Source organism: Loxodonta africana, chromosome 10 (assembly GCF_030014295.1).
Source record: "Loxodonta africana isolate mLoxAfr1 chromosome 10, mLoxAfr1.hap2, whole genome shotgun sequence".
Lineage (NCBI taxonomy): Eukaryota > Metazoa > Chordata > Mammalia > Proboscidea > Elephantidae > Loxodonta > Loxodonta africana.
The window spans coordinates 38,347,071-38,367,816 of record NC_087351.1 but is presented as its reverse complement, the minus strand read 5'-3'; the positions used below and the strand labels follow the sequence as shown (position 1 = coordinate 38,367,816).

General features: G+C 33.4%; 1 protein-coding gene across 2 annotated transcripts in view; it reads left to right on the top strand.

Moving 5' to 3' along the window:
• NOVA1 (NOVA alternative splicing regulator 1) overlaps nucleotides 1-20,746 on the top strand; it is a 151,728-nt gene that overhangs the window by 125,706 nt on the left and 5,276 nt on the right. For both annotated transcript variants that reach the window (XM_003408507.4, XM_064292365.1), the window contains 2 exons: nucleotides 1,701-1,772; nucleotides 20,212-20,746. The exon at nucleotides 20,212-20,746 is cut by the window's right edge and continues 5,276 nt beyond it. In XM_003408507.4, the coding sequence (XP_003408555.1) occupies nucleotides 1,701-1,772; nucleotides 20,212-20,746 (607 nt within the window). The remainder of the gene's footprint in view (nucleotides 1-1,700; nucleotides 1,773-20,211) is intronic.

The window sequence follows — 20,746 nt, the reverse complement described above, 5'->3', positions numbered from 1 at the left end:
AATTGTAACAAGAGGTAGAAAAATCAAACCATTACTATCTAATTCATAGGACATATGGTAGTATCAGGTCATTAGCATATATCACAGAATAATATCTGCATGGAAAAGAAAATATTAGGAGCAATTTTTAATGACTTAAAATGGAAGAATCTCTGAAGAAATGATCTTGGAATTCATTGCTAAGAACAAAAATAAATGATTCAAAACATTTTTTTCTTACATGAGCTGTTCTTTCTGACTGTAACCCCTCCTTTTAGGGGGACACAATTTAACAAGAATTATGGTACAGCTCAGCATTAAGTCTGGTTTACTTTAAAGGCTCTTAGGTTTTAACTTAAGAATCAGGAATCACTTCAGGGGTGGACTACTTAAAACAGGATTTGATGTTAGAACCAATCTTGTTTTGTTACTGGTGGGCCGTGCATTTATTATTCTCTTTTACTCTTTTAACTGCTTCATTCTATTTAAATTAGAAGAAATTTTGAAATTTTAAATGCAAAAACTTTATTAAATAATTCTGTCTACTTTTCATGACACTGCTGAACCTTTAAAGTTATGCTTTTGCTCATATTTGAGTAATTTTGATTGATATATATATTAATAGAAAACACAGTGTCCATTTATAATTGTGTCTATACTAGAAAAACCTACCCCTTTTCACCTATTAAGAAACATCATCTATTGGGGGTGCTACTTAAGCATTATTGTTTGGCCGAGTGAACGAATGAAAACGATTTGATCCTTTTTTAAAGGGGAAAAAAAAAAAAAAAAAACCTAATGTATTACACTTTAATGTTACTCTGTGAGACTTCAGAATTCACATATCTTCGTGAATTTTCAACAGATATGGTTTCAAGTATGTTATGGTCTCATACAATATTTTATGTAGTTGTGTATGTGCTTAGAAATGAAGTAAACAATAAATATGATTCCTAATATTTTTGTGCTTATTTTCAAACACAGGCTGATCATGCTACAAAATATTATACCCTTCTTCTAGATTAAAATTTTAGTGTTTTGCATAAATGGTAAAAAATATGGTAATTTTCAGATGCTATTAGTTACATGTTTATTAATATGAAGTTAATGTTTACATTTTCAGACGGGCTCTAAATTTATTAAAATTAATATTTTAGAAGATAATGTGATATTAAGAACTCAGAACTGCAAATTTAATTGCTTTTAAGTATGGACCCCTAAATTCATGTGGAATCAACTTGTTGGTGATGTTCAGCATATTAAGTAGGTGGATACTTTTATGCCAAAGTAAACTTCATTTCACCACTTCTTCAGATCCCAGACTGTATTCATTTATAGGAAGATGACTCTTTCAGTTTTACTCATTGAATTTCTTGAAATTTTGTTTTGACATCTCTTTCCCCAAAGAAAACGGGAGGGAAAAGAAAAGAGACTACTATTCATGAATATGGTCAGGATATCTTTAATACTCATGTGAATTTTTATCAGTCACCATCATGATTTCAAGTCATGAATTTATTTTTACATGCTTATGCATGCATATTTACGTGCATTAGTTACTTAATTGATCTTAAATTCCATTAAATTTGAATGAGTAGGAGAAAAATTTGTTCATAGGATTTTGTTCTCGTTATATTACATTTTGTTTTATTTTGTTTTATTTAAATAATCAGTTTAAGGCTTATAAAGGTTGATTTGCTCCTGAACTGCTTTGTTCCCAGACATTGCCATCTTCCCCAACTACCACCAAGTCCTCTCCATCTGATCCCATGACCACCTCCAGAGCTAATCAGGTACAGTATCATCCTGTCATCTACACCATACTTTTCACGGGTGATTGCCTGCAAACTGGAGAAAAAGATAATGGTGGGTTAAGGATTTATTCGTTCATTCACATATATGCACCATGATCAGTTTCCAGATAACCTAAGGAGGAAATATAAATTATTCCTAAAAAGTTATATGCATTTTTAATTTTAAATAACAGAGCATATTCAGATGGTAGACTATGATTAGTATTTTGGATTTTCCCTTAGAAATATGACTACTTTGTGAGCTGGTATTTTTATTTCCTTTGTTGTATCTTCCTAGGATTCTTGGGACATAAGTTAAGGCTATAATATATGTTAAAAAAAAAAAAAAAAGCATATATATGACTTACTGAGCAAAGGTATATCTTTAAAAGTGGATGCAATTTTATTTTTTTCATTTGAAACCTGTCTTACTATGTAACATGTTAAATTATTCATGAAAAATATCTCTAGCATTCCAAAAGTAATTGAAAATTGGTACTTGTGATCATTTCATTCAGAAGATGATATTTTCCTAGAACTTAACTATAGCATTTTTTGCCAATGTGGCAAACTTTGCAATTAAAACTATATTTTATTAGTTTTATGATGCTTGTTTTGGAACCAAATATTTGTAGGTCATCCTTCAAAAATATAGTTAATTATTTTGGGTATTTAAGGAGATTATCTAAAATATTTTATGTAATTCAGAGCCATACTGTACTTTAACAAATGTTGAATAATATATTTATTAAAATGATTAAACACATTTTTATTTTGTCTGAATTGAACTTCATTTAGATGAGAAATGTTATTTAATATTTCTACTTTACCACTACAAAGCCTTATGGGATTATTTAAATGTTAAGCAAAAACTTAATTTTTACTATAGTTTTCATATAGTTGACAAATAAATTATTAACATTGAACTCTGTGGTTTTTACATATACCCTAAGGTTATCAGAGTTATTTTGCTCACTGATCCTGATATTTTTGCAACACAGGAAAAAACTTGTAATAACAAAGCAAAACTAACACTTGTGATGTTATTTTATATGAGAAATTCATTTTCATTTTATTTAGTGCCACTTCCTGAAACAGAAAAACTTTATAACATTCACATTTTATCCCCAACAAATTGTTTAATGAAGTACACGTATCTCGTGATGAAACCCAGCACTTCCCTTTGAAGGAAATGTTACAACATAAACTGGGAATCAAGTTTCTGTTACGTATTCACGAACTTAAAAAGTAAATAGACATTTTCACCCTACATATACAAACTGTCTCTCATTTGAACTTTAGTTACATGGTATTCGAAAAACAACTGATTTTACGTATTTTAAAGTTTCTCTTGTACCTCATCATTGCTTCCTTTCCAAACAAAACAAACAAGAGCAACAACAGTAAAAACAAAACTAATGACCTTTCTCAAAGTACAAAGTGAAAAATCCTGGGCTTAATAAGAAAAAACATCTGAATAATTTTGTCTTTGAAGTTAGACTTGTATTTTCTTTGATTTATTTTATATGAACACAAGAAGTTTATAAAGTGGTTTCTTAAAAAGGCTAATTATTCATTTAAGTTTATTGATACTTCACTGTCACGTCACCCCCTAGATATGTTACTATACTCACCTCTGCCGAATCTAATATTTTGCTAATTTGAAATAATAAGTCTTTTGTGGTTTTATATTTTATCCACTGTACTAAGTAACTCAGCTATATTTGTTAAATGTATTTATAATCTGTTTTCTTCTGCTCTTGTACAAGCAAGTGTGATATCTCCTGGATAATATGAAGCACAGTTTAAGAGAAGAACAAAACAAAACCATTAATTCATTGAAGGAGTTGTAATTGTCATCAATCTTTAATGTTATTAATAGTTGGTTTTTATTTTATTCCCTGTAGTATTTCCAAATAGATTTTAGTCATGTGGTATGGCAGAAGGTAATTTGGTCTTTGTTGTTTATTTAGACTTTAGATTACCCAGCTCACAGTTGTTTGATAGTCCTAATTAATTCAGCTTCACTCTATTGACATGTCTCTATAAGTGTAACCAAGATAGAAAAATGGGTTCGATTCTAAGCACTGTATAGTTAAATGTTAAGTATTATTTATTTTTTCCTGAACTATGTTTCAGGTGATCGTGAAAGAGAAACTTTATTCTTTAAGGAAAATAATATAGGAAACAGCTTGTTAAAATTAGATTTTATGTTTAAAGAAATATTCTAATATTAGTTATGTTTCTTTTTCAACTTAAAATATTTCTATAATAAAAGTCCCTGTATGCCCTTTCAGATTGTTTCAACTACTTTGCAATTATTTTCTTCTCTCCCAGGAATACTAAGTTACTTATCTAATTAATAAACTTGTTTGCTGTTGTTTCCCTATTTAGAAAGAAAAATTAGAAGGGCTCATATGTGTGTGTATATATATAGTTTTTTTTTTTTTTGCATAGGTTGCATATTGCACAGTGCAAGTTTGTTTTTTTTTTAACACATGGAATTTTAAATACTCAGCAAATAATAAAATATAGTGAAAAGAATTAGGTTTTTTAAAGCAATGTGATTATACTTTCAAAAAGACCAATCATTTGGGTGCAGTCAGTTCGATGTTACTGATTCTAAATTATTCAGTTACTTCATTAATTCACCAAAATATTTTAATCAGTCACTGGTGCTAAAAATAAGTTCCAGCCTTAACTTTAGTTTGCTAGTTGTTAGCTCTGTTAGGATTCTTCTCAGATTTCAAGGAGGAAAAAAAAAGAATGATTTCAGAATTAAGTGTTTTATAGAAATGTTTTAATTTGCTAAAAAATGTAAAATAGACATTTTTCAAAATGTATTCAAAAAATGAAAACAGATATACATAGCACCCTTGCTATGGTCGCAGGAAAACACAACTAAAACTGAATAATTCCCAAATAAACCCTTAATTCTGTCAGACAATCTCTTAGTCTCTAGATGACTATCCCACACATTCTCCTCTCTTTTCAACCCCTGTATTAGCTTTTTATTGTTGTATAACAAATTACGACAAACTTAAGTGGCTTATAGCAATACACATTTATTGTCTCTGTGGGTCAGGAATCCAGGAACAGCTTAACTGGGTCCTCTGCATGTGGTCTGACAAGGCTGCAGTTAGGTGTTGGCCAGTCTTCGTTCTCACCTAGAGGCACAACTTGGGAAGAATTCTCTTCAGGTTGTTCACAATATTTAGTTCCTTGCAGCTGTATGTCTGAGAGTGCTGATTTTTACTGGCTGTTAACTAGAGGCTGCTCTCAGGTTCATAGCCCACCCACAGTTCCCTGCTAGGCAGCCTTCTCCATAGGCAGTTCACAGCCTGGCGGTTAGCCTCAAATCCAGCAGGAGGATCTCTCTCCAGTGTGTACTAGTCTTATATATTGAACCTAACCAAAGGAATAATACCACATTCCCTTTGCCATATGACAGAATCATGAGAGTGACACTCGATTACCTTTGCCATATTCTGTTGGTTAGAAGCAAGTCACTTGCCTTGCTCAAAGGGAAGGGATTATACAGGGCATAACTATGAGGGGGTCATCCTAGAATGCTCCCTACCTCAACTCAGTATTTGTTATTTCCTCATTACGCTCGATAAAGATAATTACTTGTTTACAGTGATGATTTTACCTCCTAATTCACTGACAAAATTAAAGCAATCTAAAGATAATTTCAGCAAACTCACACCAAACATATACTCATTTGACCAGCATCTGTACCCATGTACATACTCTGCCTTGTCATCTATCACCATAGGTAAACTTTCCATCCCTATGTCTAAATCTGATAATTTTAGTTGTGTGTTAAACCACATTCTTTTTCCTTCAGCAATTCTATCTTCTCTTTCCTTTACCTATCAAGTGTTTGCTCTTTACCATATCATTCCCATCAGCATACAAATATCTGTTATTTCTCCTATCTTAAAAAAAAAAAACTTAATCCTACTTCCCCACCAGCTAATGTCCAGTTTCTTATACCTCTTTGTAGCAAAACTCATGAAATTATTATTTCTACTTCCTGTTTTCCAATTTCCATCTTCCCATTCTTTCTTAAATCCCCCCTTGTCTGGCTTTTGCTTACAGTGCCACCAGAACTCTTTTGGTTAAGGATATCAGAGATGACCTGCCAATTCCAATAGTCTCTTCTAAATTTGCGTGTTATTTGATCTATCATCAATAATTGCCAACAGTTTATCACTGCCACCTTCAGAGCATCCCACACTTTTGGTTTTCCTCCTGCCTTGTGCCTTGTTGCCTTTTCTTAAAACCATTTGATAGTTCTTTCTCTCATCTGCATCGTCTTAATGTTGGAATACTCCAAGGTTCTATACTTGAGTTGTCTTCTGTGTCTATGCTTACCTCCTTTTCCTCACCCAGTACCTTAGCTTTTATATGCTGGTATTTGCAAAATTTATATCACCAGTGAGAGGTACATTTAATATGAACCAGTAAGTCCTTAGGATCCCTCACTTGCACTGGCTTATTCCAAAGCCCTGTATTTAATTTTATAATGATAATTTTGAATTCTATTTCCCAAAGATGCCCCCTAAAATAGTATAAACTTCAGACTCCACATAACTTGGTGCCCCCATATCTGCAGTCCAGATCTCACAATGAAACTCCAGACTCCTGTATCCAACTCCCTACTTGGCATTTCCACTTGCATACCTAATTGACATACCAATTTCAACAAGTCCAAAAACTACTCCATACCTAACCCACCTATAGTCTTTACCTTCTCAGTTTTAGACAACTCCATACATCCAGTTGCTGAGACCAAAAATATTGCATTTATTCTTGTCTCTTCCTTTCATACCCCATCCTCTCCCTCATTCTACCCCAGCCACATCGACTTTCTGGCTGCTTGTTGCACACATCAGGCATGCTCCCATCTCCACATTTTGCTCTTCTTTCCTTGTGTGATATTCCTTTGTATCAGATATCTATTTGAATAGCACCTTCACAAGCCTTCAAGTCTTTGTTAAAGGTTCACCTACTCAGTAAGGGAATGTTTAATATCATAGAATATCAGTCTATTACATTTAAATGTAAATTGATTGCATTTCTTGCCTTAATCCCAATTTTTTTCTGGTTGTGTGGGAGAAAGAAACAAAGTTATTTTAGTATTTTTAGAAAAAATAATTGCCTTAGGATTATCATGAGAGGTTTAATAAGTGAATTACCAAGGAATTGATTCTATTTTTGTGGGAAGAGCTACTCCACCCAGTATTAAAGTTTACTGTAAAGCTATCACTGTGGAGTGCAGTTCTACACTGAAACACATGGGTTCATCATGAGTTGGAATCAACTCCACGGCAACTGTTTTTCTTTTTTTTTTTTAATGTTAATTAGGGATTAAGAGACCTGGTTTTGAGCCATAATTCCTGGCTTCAAATCAGATGTTTCCATTTCCTGATTTGGTGATTTGTGACAACAACCTTAAGTTATCTTTAGTTTTCTAATCATATAATGTGAATAATAATAGTACTTATCTCAAAGGATGTCACGATTCTTAAATGGATTGGTGCATTAGAACCATTTAAAATACTGTTTGGTCCAGAGTAATATTTAAGTGTCATTGTTATTCACTTAAAAGGGATGTTTTATTTAATAAATTGTGCAGGTATACTTGACTATTCACCTGAAAGAAAATAAGTTTAGACTTCTGTCTCATGTGGTATAGAAAAATAAAGCCTAACAAATTCAAGATTGAAAACCATAAGACTATTTAATGAAATCATAGGAGTATTTTCTGTGAAATCAAACTGAGGTTGATATAAAGAAATAGACTGATAGATCTGAATATGTAAATATTTACTATTTTGGTATAGTAGAACACACCATTAATAAGTGAAAGACAACAATAACCTAGGAAAAAGTATGTTAAACACATATGATATACAGTAAATTAGGTCTGTACTATTCAGAGAACTCCTAGATTGATACATTAAAAAATAGAACAATGTATAAAGATTTTGAAAAGATAGTTTACAGAAGAGGAAGCAGAAATGTCCAATGAACATAAAAGTATGTTTAACGTCACCTGACATCAGGGAAATATGAATCATCACTGCAAAATTGTACCTTTTATTTATCAGATAGGCAAAATTTTATGTGTATATATGAGATACACATAGACATATATAGGCAAGATTTAGTGTATACGTACGTGTGGGGGGGGTGTGTGTGTTTGTGTGTTTATAAATCAAAGATGCTGACATGGGTGTAGGATAAAAGCATTGTTGATAAAAGAGTGCTACAATGTTATAGCTTTGAAAATCTATCTTATAAAATGTAATGTACCACTCCATAGAAATACAGATACAAGGCAGTGTATTGCAACATTATTTACAGTGGCAATAATTGGGGTACAGCCTGATCTCTAACAGGAGAATGGCATTGCTGAATATTATGTGGTGAGGCTATTCAAAACAGCGTGTTAGATTCACATAAGTTGGCCTGTTGTTGTATGCCATCGAGTTGATTCTGATTCATGGTGACACTGTGGGATGGAGTAGAACTGCCCCATGAGGTTTCCTAGGCTGAAATCTTTATGCGAGCAGATTGCCAGGTCTTTTCTCCCATGGAGAGACTCTGTGGGTTCGAACTACCAACCTTTTGGTTAGCAGTCAAGCACTTTACCATCGTGTGACCAGGGGTCCTTGTAATTGGCCTGGTGTTCATAATATATTAAGTAATGGGAAATGAAAATTAAGCTAAGAAACATATGGCCTACTTACCATAGTAAAAAGCCTCTTGTGTTCATGCATCATTAGGGTGATGACAAGGAATATGAAAATTATTAACTTTTCTTTTTGTGCTAATACTTTGTTTTGAAAAACTTAATTAAAAGAATGAACAAAAAGGACAGTGAAAATTTCCCAGGGGAAGATTTTGGTTGTCTTTGACTTTATATGTGTTTTGGGGCTACCTAACTCTTGATTTCCTGGTTGTGGGATGCTTTATTGGAGAATCTCAAGAAGAGTTACTAGAGAGAGGCTTCAGCCTTGGAGAAGATAGTTATGAACTGACAAAGGAAGAGACAATAGAAAACATCTGGAAAGATTGTTTCATATTTTAAAGTTAAGACAATTTAAATAATAGTATAATATTTGTAATGTTTTTCTTCATTCTTTATTAATAACTAAAAAAATTTTTTTTTTTTTTATAGTATTCCTCAATCCTAGCTTCACATCAAAATCAGCTGTGGAGAATCTTAATACGTGTAGGAGAAGGTTAGGAATCTATACAAGAGTTAGAGAAATGTTTCTTGAGGTCTTTTAGTATGGTTGGGAAGCACTGTTTATTATTCTCTCCTCTTAGACACTTACTACACATTGGCTTATTAGCAACTATGATAATTGCTTTCTTAAGCATTGCTATATAACACTGCCTTTTTCTCAAACTTTATTTCATCAAGACTTTTTTAGAAGCAAAATAACATACCGAATGCTATTTGAAGAACACTGAATCAGTTCAACAGCAACTGACAAAAACAAAAAATTAAAAAACATTTGATTTGTACAAAATTTTAAAAATTGGTAATAGTTTTAGCATTGTGAATAGTAAAGGTTTATTAATAAAATTTAAATCAATGAAAGATTATTATACAAAGGAAGATTATCTTTTCAGATAGCAGTAAAAGACTTTTGACTGTTACCAAAGAAAGTTACAGTTGTTAGGTGCCCTCAAGTTGGTTCATCACTCATAGCGACCCCTGTGTACAAAGGACAAAAACACTGCCCTGGCCTGCGCCATCCTCATAATCTTTGTTGGGCTTGAGCCCATTGTTGCCGCCGCTGTGTCAGTCCATCTCATTGAGGTTTTTTACTGACCTTCTACTTTACCGAGCATGATGTCCTTCTCCAGGGACAGGTCCCTCCTGATAACACATCCAAAGTATGTGAGATGAAGCCTCACCATCCTTGCTTCTAGGAGCACTCTGGCTGTACTTCTTCCAAGACAGATTTGTTCATTCATCTGGTGGTCCACCGTATAGTCAATATTCTTCGCAAACTCCACTTTCTGAAAATGGTTACGGATTCTCTTAAACTGGAAATCTTTATACACAAATTATGTTCGTATTTTTTTTTAATTGCTTACCAGTGTTCTTACAAAAATTATGGAAATGGGTTGAATTAATGCATCCTAACCATATTCATAAGGAGCCCTGGTGGCACAATGGGTAAGAGCTGGGCTGCTAACTGAAAGGTCAGTGGTTCAAACCCACCAGCTGCTCCACAGGAAAAAAAAAAATGTGGCAGTCTGCTTCTGTAAAGATTTACAGTCTTGGAAACCTAGAGCAGTTCTACCCTGCCTTATAGGGTCACTATGTGTTGGAATTAGTCCACAGCAGTGGATTTGGTTTGGTTTTTGGTTTAACCATGTTCATTCCATTGCAAACTTCGTTAGTGTGCTATGCTGTGAATAGTATGCTCTTGTCACCCATTGATGGGAATCAGGTCTCCTTGAGGGCAAGTTAGGAATTAATGCTGAAAGCATCACATCAGTAATATTTTCAGGTTAGTATTATAACACATCATTTGATAAATGTCAGCTTACATAGTATACCAAAGTCCCTTTTAAAGGTGTAATTTCATGTGTAACACATTTACGTTTATGAAAAGCCTCGATGTTTTCAGTTTTTCAGGTTGAGGAAAATACTGTACTCCAGGGGAATTTAATAAAATAGTCCCTCTGTGGTGTTTCTTATTGTATGCCCCATATATGGCTTAGTCATTGGTAAAAATTCATAGACTACCTTCTCCAGTATTGGCTCATTAAGTAGGCAGATTTGCTATGCTTTGCTGTTTTCTCTACTACCTAGGAAACAAAGGTGGTTTGTCTGTCACATCAAATATCTCCCCGTAATCATAGCTACAATAGTTCTTGTACACAGAATGGTCTCAAGACAGAACATTATACATCCCTTCATGTAACCTAGGAACTTAATGTCTCTTTACCCTAGAACATGTGCTTATCTTCTTGCTATCCTTATATATACATACAGTTCAATAGAAATTGTTAACATCTTTCAAATAAAACCATGGAAAATGGAAAATACCTAAAATAGGAAAATTGGGTTGTTGTGTTCATTTTCAACATTTTTGTTTTCTTTTTTAATATGCTTAAAAACAGAAATAGCATATTCTCTCAGATAAAAGTTTTACCAGATTTAAGTTTGATACTTGCTTACTATGAAATAAAAAGTAATGAACAAGACTAATCATTAGTACACTTTGTCTTTCCTTGTTATTACTTAAAATTTTTCAAGTGTAATTGATCCTGTTGTTATTAATTTTTCAAATTCTTTGTCCTTCATGTCAGAATTTGCCAGGCGGTAATAAAGTAGCTCAGTTTTCCTCTTTTCTTCTGAATCCAATGTCTTATAATTCATTTTATTAGTGTTCGGTTTACCTATTATTTATTTTTTCTTCAGCTAGATGATGCAGTTGTCCACTTACTGTCTAAAATGATTTTTTTGATGAAGGAAATGTTTTATTTCGTTAGCTAATTTGAAATTGCTTTTAACCAAATAATAGAAGTTATAAAATTAATGTTTTTATTTGTTACTTGTCTAATATTAGTCATGAACGACTTCATATATGTGAAAATAGTTTTGTTACTAATAATACACAGTTTGTTAAATTACAGACATGCTTCTGTAACATTTATGTTAGTTAATATTGGTTTATTTATCCCAAATATTAATAAGAATAATCTGTGACATTTTCTTAGTCACAATCATTTGTGATAATAAATCATCAACCTCATTTTATTAGTGAGATACTGAAATGCAGGCATCTGCTATTTCTTAAAATAAGTATTAAATTTAGAAACACTGTTGGCAAAATTAAAATACAAGAAATGTTGAGTTAGCATGACCAGTAAATTTAAATTATCCACAAGCAACTATGATTTTATTTCACTAGTATCTTAAATCATGTCAAAAATATTGTACATCAGTATTTTCATCTAATTAATAATAATATTTAAATTTAATGGTAAAAATGTCTTAATGAGAGGTTATTTGGTTTAAAAAAAAAAAGGAAAAGGGCAGATTTTGGAAAATGTTCTTTTTAATGAATTACTTCATTAACCAGTTGCCACCTTGTCGATTCTTCCTCATGGTGAGCCCATGTGTGTCAGAGGAGAGCTATGTTCCATAGAGTTTTCAATGCCTGATTTTCCAGGGTAGATCACTAAGCCTTTCTTCTGAGGTGCCTCTGGGTGGACTTGAACCTCCAGCCTTTCAGTTAGCAGTCCAAGTGCATTAACAGTTTGTACCACCCAGTTATAAACGTTTAAATAAAGAGATTTTCAAGCATAGCTAAGACATTTACTTCTAGTAGTATCTTATTTGATTAGTTTGATCACATCATAGAAGCAGCTCAGAACTTTAGAAAGCGTTATATACTAACATATGTATATTCTAGACCTTTAGAAGCAATCTGACCACATTTGTTGTGGCTAAAGAAACTACAAAATAACATAGGAAAGTAACATACGAAGTACTTTATATATTGGATGAAAATTTATGAAGTCAAATAGTGCGTATTTAATTATTTAATTTTATTCTATTTAATTCTGATGTTACTGGATTTTTAAATGATCACAGATCTGTATGTTAATGATTTCAGTAATTTTCAAATAAAACATGTGCATTCATCTTTTTTGTATATTTCAGCAAGTTTGCACACAAGTTTTGAGTTTTGATAAAATAAAAATTACTCTTGTTTTAAGACTCCAAGTCATTCATATATATAGAATGACTTGGATGCACACCTGTATGACCATGAAGGAATCTTTCAAATAGTTTATTATTTAGTTCTTATACAGAAACATTTCTTACTTCTTGAGCTTTATTATTTTTTAAGAGTTATCTAATTGGTAACTTACTTTTGCAAGATATTCAACCTGGTGCAATTGGGAGATAGAAAATTAAATGTCAAGATACAGGCTTTAAAGACCAAAAAAAAAAAAAAAAAAAAAATCCGTTGCCGTTGAGTCAATTCCAACTCATAGCAACCCTGTAGGACAGAATAGAACTGACCCCACAGTGTTTCCAAGGCTGTAAATGTTTATAGAATCAGGCTGGCAAACTGCCACATCTTTCTTCTATGAAACCGCTGGTGGATTTGAACTGCCGACATTTCAGTTAGCAGCTGAGTGCTTAACACTGCCACCAGGGCTCCTTGATATGGCCTTTAGGAACGCATAATTTTATAAGAGAGAAAATAAATATCTGTCATAATATAAACCAGAATACCATAAGTAACATATCAATAAATATAAAGAAATACTTTAACATTTCTGGCTTTAAAGCACCAGGGTTGAATATATCAAGTATGTTGCATTCAAACTGCTCTTGCAAAACATGTAAGATATAAGAGGCAAAATGTAGTTTTTTGTTTTTTTTTTAATTTGGTGAAAGTAACACACTCGTTCAACAGTTTTTTATATGTGCAGTTCATTGACAAAGGTTACATAATTCACATTGTTTCACCACCATTAACTTAGGCTCTCTGCCTCTTAAAGTTCCCACTCTGCTTTAGGGTTACTGTTTTCAATTTGATCTCATACAGACAATTTTTTAAAACAGCGTAATACTCGGGAGAAACATTCTTTATTGAGCTAAACTGTTGTTTAGTTTAAAAAATGACTTCATGGAATAGTTTTGGTTCAAGATTTAAAAATTATTTCCAGGCAGTAGGTTCAGATGTTCACCTGGTGTCAATGGATCCAGTAAGTTAGGTTCCCATGAACATTTGCTGTTCTGTCACATTTTTTCCTCCTTTAAATCAGGTTCATCTGTTGGGTCTCTGACCAAAATATTTAGTAATGGTAGCCAGGCACCATCTATTTTTTTTCTGGCCTCATGGTGAGGGAGACAGTAGTTCATGGATGAAATTAGATTGGCAGCCCATTTCCTTCTCCGATTCCTGGGTCTCTTACCTCTACTGCTCCAAACAAAACCGACCAACTGTTACATTTTTGGCTGGCCATGCACAAACTTTTAAGACTGCAGGCATTATTCACTGAACTAGAAAGTAGAACAGAGACTCTAAAGACAACAAAAAATGTGTAAGTTTTGAGTGAAAGGGCAGTGGGGGGACATAGATAACATTTCAGTCAGTTGGAACAAATGAATGAACAAAGGCAAAGAGAACTGCCACTAACATAGAATACATTCAGGGACTAGAAGGTAAAGTTTGCATTCAGCATGTGATATTGGTCATGAGAGATGCAAAGGGGAAGACAAGTTGGAGACTGTGTATGCAGGATTTTCTATGCCTATATAGAATCCAGATATTCAGTGGGCAGTGTAAGGGGAGTCATTAATGGTTTTTAATTAGGATCTTCCCATAACATTAAAAACTCCTTATCCACAGTTTTATCAAGTTGCCCGATTTTATAGATGTTGAAGCTGAGGTGCTTTGACAAAGATCACATGGCAGAGTCAGAATGAGACCTCCTGTCTCCTCACTGCCAGCTCTAGGGTCTTTCTCTTCTACCACATGGTATTTAAGATAGAATGAAACAGTAGGACTGGATAAGAAGCATTTCAGAGAGGAAAAAAAAAAAACAGTACATAACAGGATGTAGAGCTCTAGGAAGTGAGAGAAGGCACAAATGGCTCCTAGGTTTAAAACCGAGAGGGGTAAGGGTGGAGGTAGAGGGTGCTAAGGATACACAAGAGAAGACAGCATAGTATTTAAGATATCAGACATTCCTATGAAAACCGTACTGCCTTTGATTTAGTTATCAAAAGTGAGTAGATTAAAGAGAGTTGGAAGAGCTGCTTTTTTATTCCGTATCGCTAACGTATTCATATAGCTCTATTTGTCAAATCAGTATATTCCAGGCAGGTAGTTATTTATGTATGTCAAATCTGTGATCAAAAGAAAAGGTACTATTTTTTTTTCAGTTTACTTTGGTCAGCAATTCAGTGTAGATCCCCCACGGTGACACGTGTATCTCCACTGGACATTAATAGGTGGTGCTTCAGTAGCCTAAAGTTTAGTACATTAGGGAAATGAAAGGTATTCATCCTGGTAGATCATGTGGCTCATTATCTTGGTAAAGGTAAAAGACGGAATCCACTTGTCTCTCCTTCCCAGAGCTTTGACATCTTGACTTTCAGAGCATTAAGAGATAAAATAGATGTCAGCATTGCTTTTGGATAGGCAACTAATACATGATGTAACAAGAATATAAAAATATTTTCGAAGATAACTGTATTGGTCAGTTACAAGTGATAGAGAGCCAGCTCAAAAGTGGCTTAAACAAAAAGGGAATTGAGTTTCTGCTAGCTTTAGGCATTGCTAGATTTAAACACCAAAATGCTGTCAGGAATTTCTCTCTCTGCATTTCTGGAGTTTCGTTTTATCTAGGCTAGCTTTATTTTCAGTTAGGTTCTTCCTCTTCCCATATGGTGGCAAGATAGCCAATATCAATGCCAAGCTTGTGTTCTACCAGACTAGAAATATAAATACTTCTATCCCAAAAATGTCACTAAATTCCCAGGCTGACTTTGTAGGACCATCATGTGTTATGTGCTCATCCCTGGACCAATAACTGCCAGGAATATACCAATAATAATAGGCTGGGCCTAGGTAATGTTTCCACTCCTACAAGGTGTTAGAAGCAAGTCAGCCTTACCTGAAGCACATGCACTAAAAAAGGTGTTTCTCAAGGAAAACTGGGAGTCTGTTGCCAAAGGGAGAGAGAGAGGATGCCAGCTGAGTGGAAGGAAGGAAGGAAGAAAGCAAGGGAGGGAGGAAAGAAGGAGTATCCACTAGAGATAAGAACTGATTTATAAATGCAAGGTCTTACATATGTAATATATATTACGGCAGCCAGCTCTAAATAAAATAATTCATATTATTAAATGACATATCTCAAATTATAGTGGAACTTTTCATTTATTTTAATGTGTGGCTTTATGAAATTGTCCAGTGATTTTCCTGTCACGATGAAAACAGGATTCCTGCATACACTCTCGCTCCTCTTTAGCTATAAGACCATAATGAGTTGTGGTTCTTATTTGTCAAAGTTCTAAATTTGTCTTAATGTTTATTTTTAATCTGAAACATATCAATAGTAAGACCTACCTGTTAGTAGTTTAATATTTTTATTAGGGTTCCCATAGAGTTTCTTCTTTTGTGGTTACGGATAGTTACTTCGTTGCTTTTTTTTTCCTCTGAAGAAGTGTTTGATGCTAGAAAAATTAGTATAATTATATTGTTTATCTTATCTCATGTTCATATATAAATCTAGGAATAACGAAAAGTCCAGTATGGGTTTTTTGTTTTGTTTTGTTTAAGTACTGCCATTATTTAAGCAGATTATCACTATTACAGCGGGTTTAGGTTTGAAACAGGAAATCCAAGACAGCGATAAAGAGAGACTAAACTTACGGAAATGTCTGGTATTAAAGGATAGTATACTGAGAGTAAAAAAAAAAGTGAAAGACATTTAGGTAAATATGCTTGCTATCTTTCAAGGATTTTCTTACCCATCTCCTTACCTCCCCCTAGTTAGAACTTAAGACTTTGTTCTTTATGCCTTCTCTGTACCTTTGTATATGTCTGTGCCAGCACTGTAAGACTTCCCTGCACTGATATATTTACACATCTGTTTTCTACAACTAATCCGTAAGTTCCTAAAGGCAGGGTCTATGTTATGTGTATCCTTTATATCCAGCTCCCAGCACAGGGCCTGAGTCACTCAATAAGCATTCTGTAAGATGAATGAGAGAAAATATAGATCATGTTTCATTGCTCTGAATGGACACTGATTTCTAACTGCCGAGAACATACCTGATTTAGTTTATTTGTGTTAGACCAAATAACTTCTGTGGTGTATAAGGTCTAGTCTTCTCTTGCTCTCAATTCTTAAGAAATAAAATTATGTATGGTCGTGAGAGTCATTGTGTTAACAGATTTCACCAAGGAAGATAAAGCCATACAATAATTAAAATTTAGTATTATGTCAGTGGGAATCCACACACTTCCCTTTGTAAGTGTTACGTTCCTTTATCTAAGAAATAAGCAAATAGGCTATCCTATGTAATTTCCTGACCCCCTTTTGTCTCCCTACCCCCAATATTTAATTGTCCACCATTTCCAAGTTCCCACATTGGTGTCTCTCACTTGTTCTTGGCTCTCACCTGACAAAAAAAGTGGAAAGTGAACACTATTTTGTGTGAAAGTATCCAAATTAATGATTTTTCTTTTATGTATCAGGTTTTCAGTGGGTCTGATTTCTGTCTGTGTTCATAGTAAATTAAACACGTAAATAGATTTTTTTTCCCAAGGAAAAATGACAGTGTAAATCTAAGAGGTTTTTCATGTCCATGTGTAAAAAAATAGGATTTATATCACATATTCCTTGGCTGGTCTGTTTTATGTTAATTTTTATTAGATTTAAAATTTAATAACTATATTTCTTTTAACTTTCCAAGGTCATTAATCTTAGACAGAATAGCCTATTATTTTGTAAGGTTAGGAGATGGTATACATTACACATACTAAGATGCAACTGTGAGTGTCTGCTCTTAAATCATAAAACACACCTTTATTTAGTTATATGTGGACAAATGCCAGTCAAGCCAACAAAATTCTGGGGCCATATGAGTACTTGATAAAATAGCAGTTATACCTAATAGATTTTTAAGTGTGATTATTTCACATGGGAAAAGCTAGAATCCAAGGGATAATGATTATATGAAGACATCTTTAATATAAAGATAGATGATGTGTTTTAATTCTTCAGTTTGCAAAGATAGGAATTTGGGGTGAAGATGATTTCTCTTATGAAAATGTTACTTGCCATCTAATCAATTCCTACTCATAGCAAGCCTTATAGGACTAAGTACAACTGCCTCATAGGGTTTCCAAGACTGTAAATCTTTATGGAAACAGACTGTCACATCTTTCTCCGGCAGAGCAGCTGATGGGTGCAAACTGCCGACCTTTGGGTTAGCAGCCTAACCCTTTAACCAGTGCACTACCAGGGCTCCTTTTGAATATCAATAAGAAAGAAAAATGATTTAAGGGAACAATAAAAAACCAGCATTCAATAATGTAAGTATTATGCCCACACATTTGCAAGTTCTTTTAGAAGGATAGAACTAGTCCCAAAGTTTAAAAAAAAAAAAGCTGTGGATGCAGTAAATATAGCATGAGACTGGTGTGCAGTGCAGTAGAATTTAGTATCGTGCTAACAGATCCCGTAGAAGCCTTAGGATGATTTTATAGCCTGTGCTATAAAACTATATATTTCCTTGCCTTTTATTGACAATCCGTAGGGTCATTCCCAAAATTAACCTTTCATGACCTAGTCTGTTTCCAGGTTGTGATTATGCATATCACTGCAAAACAAAGTTTGTAAGTTTAAGAACAACTCTTTTGAAAGTTTAGTTTTATTAGTATATTTTTCTTCATAAAAATTATGTTAGAACACCACAGTTTGCCAGTACATAAATGTTTTCAACAGTATTTTATTGCAAAAAAAAAATTTTGATTTTGAAAAGAAATGTTTATTTATAAAATATAAGCATATTTAAAATTCAGATATTTAAATACTTAAAACTAAATTTTCTCAATATTTTGCATAGCTTAAACTATCAGGATGATTCTAATTCATCTTCTATAATTGGTGTGACATGTAATCATAGCTTAACTTTCTAATATAACACTTTAGCAAACCTTGGCATTTGAAACAAATAATTTTCTACAAAAATGAAATCTGTGAACACAATTAGTGAATTAGCAAATGTTAAAAAATTATTTCTGAGTTGTCTTCTTGAAACTGATTGCACATAATCAGCGGATGTGAGGGATATATTTGAAGTTCCTAAGAATCTTTTTCAGAAAAATCAGATTTTTTTCAATAAAATAAAAGGATTATATAAACTAATCAAAATGAAATGAAATTCTATCATGAGTATAATCGTGTGGGTGGAATGAAATGAGGTGTGTGTGTGTGTGTGTGTGTGTGTGTGATGCGGATGTGTATTTTTGAAGTGACCCAATATAGAATCTGTATTTATACTTTCAATGCTTGGTGCTTTCAAGAAAAACATTGCCAAAAATGCATGCCTATGTTTCTTTAAAATACCCTTTTCCAAATCTGTGTTTTAAAGATAGCATGGCGATGCTTGCTAAAAATGAGCTTATGAAATATTTCATAGAATATCTCAACTAAATTACTGCTCAGATTTCAGTCTACCCATTTTAATGGTCTACAACAAGAAAAGCAATTACTTCTTTGTCAAACAACTATACTCTCTATAACTAAACTATGACAGTGTTTTGATCTACCAGATGAGTCACAAAACAGTGCCATATGTATATTTGTATTACTAAAATGTAACTTAAATGTTAGTATCTGTATTTTAACTTTAGAGAGTATGAAAAATACTGTACCAATTTTATATTTCTTAAAATAGCATTTGATTGTGATTAAATTAAAACGTGTTGGCTTTGTGGCTGGATGTTTCAATACAGGTGTAACTAAAATGCCTATACTTCATATGAGCACATTGAATTGTTGTAGTTATTCATGTGACTGCAGTAATTGTCAATATCTTTTGGTAATATGGTGGGTAAGCCTTGTTTTTTAAAAAATGTAGCTATGTTTGCCAAAAAGACAATTACCTACCTAATCAAAGTAGTCATTTTACAAAATTCAAATAAAACCCCAAAGTAATATAATTCTCAAATAGGCCTAACCTTCCCAAAAGTCATTGAAAAATTTTAAATGATTAGTTAGAATTATTTATCATTTTGATAAAGTAATATTTTATATATCACATTAGTTGAAAAACTAAAATACTACTAATAATTTTATTGACCTCCTTCTCTGAAAGCATTAGTCATGAAACAAAGTATTGACTGACACCAAAATTAACCAGGTGACAAGGAACATGAAATTAATGTTTCGAAGGGACTCAACCTAGAATTTTCCTTTCATCTTTACTAACTTCATCATGCTGTGCTCTTTGTTTTTCTAAACTTTAGAGCAAGGAATTTTGTTAAAGCTACAATAGGCGAGGAATCGTCAACAGCCTTGTGATTTTGGAACTATATAAAGATGTTACCGTCAGCGCATAGTTACGATTCCCATCTCTTAAACGTACTAATTCTTTATAACTTCTGCAAAATGCACAGAGATTCATGAACAATTTTTGTTTAATAATTTTAGCATGAAAAATTGCTTTTTTCTTTGAAAATTCTAGCTTTATAATTGTATTAAAATATGATAAAAGTTGCTTTAAAAATTGTGATATTTGCCTTTCACAAATTATGTTTAAACTAATTTTCAATTTGTTATTTTTTTTTTTCTAGGATAGCAAAGTAATGTATATGCACAAAACAGAAGTATTATTTATACGTATTTTTTTTAATTACAGGTAAAGATTATAGTTCCCAACAGCACAGCAGGTCTGATAATAGGGAAGGGAGGTGCCACTGTGAAGGCTATTATGGAGCAGTCAGGGGCTTGGGTGCAGCTTTCGCAGAAACCTGATGGGATCAACTTGCAAGAGAGGGTTGTCACTGTGAGTGGAGAACCTGAACAAAACCGAAAAGCTGTTGAACTTATCATCCAGAAGATACAAGAGGATCCACAGAGTGGCAGCTGTCTCAATATCAGTTATGCCAATGTTACAGGTCCAGTGGCAAATTCCAATCCAACCGGATCTCCTTATGCAAACACTGCTGAAGTGTTACCAACTGCTGCAGCCGCCGCAGGGCTATTAGGACATGCTAACCTTGCTGGCGTTGCAGCCTTTCCAGCAGTTTTATCTGGCTTCACAGGCAATGACCTGGTGGCCATCACCTCTGCACTTAATACATTAGCCAGCTATGGATATAATCTCAACACATTAGGTTTAGGCCTCAGTCAAGCCGCAGCAACAGGGGCTTTGGCTGCAGCAGCTGCCAGTG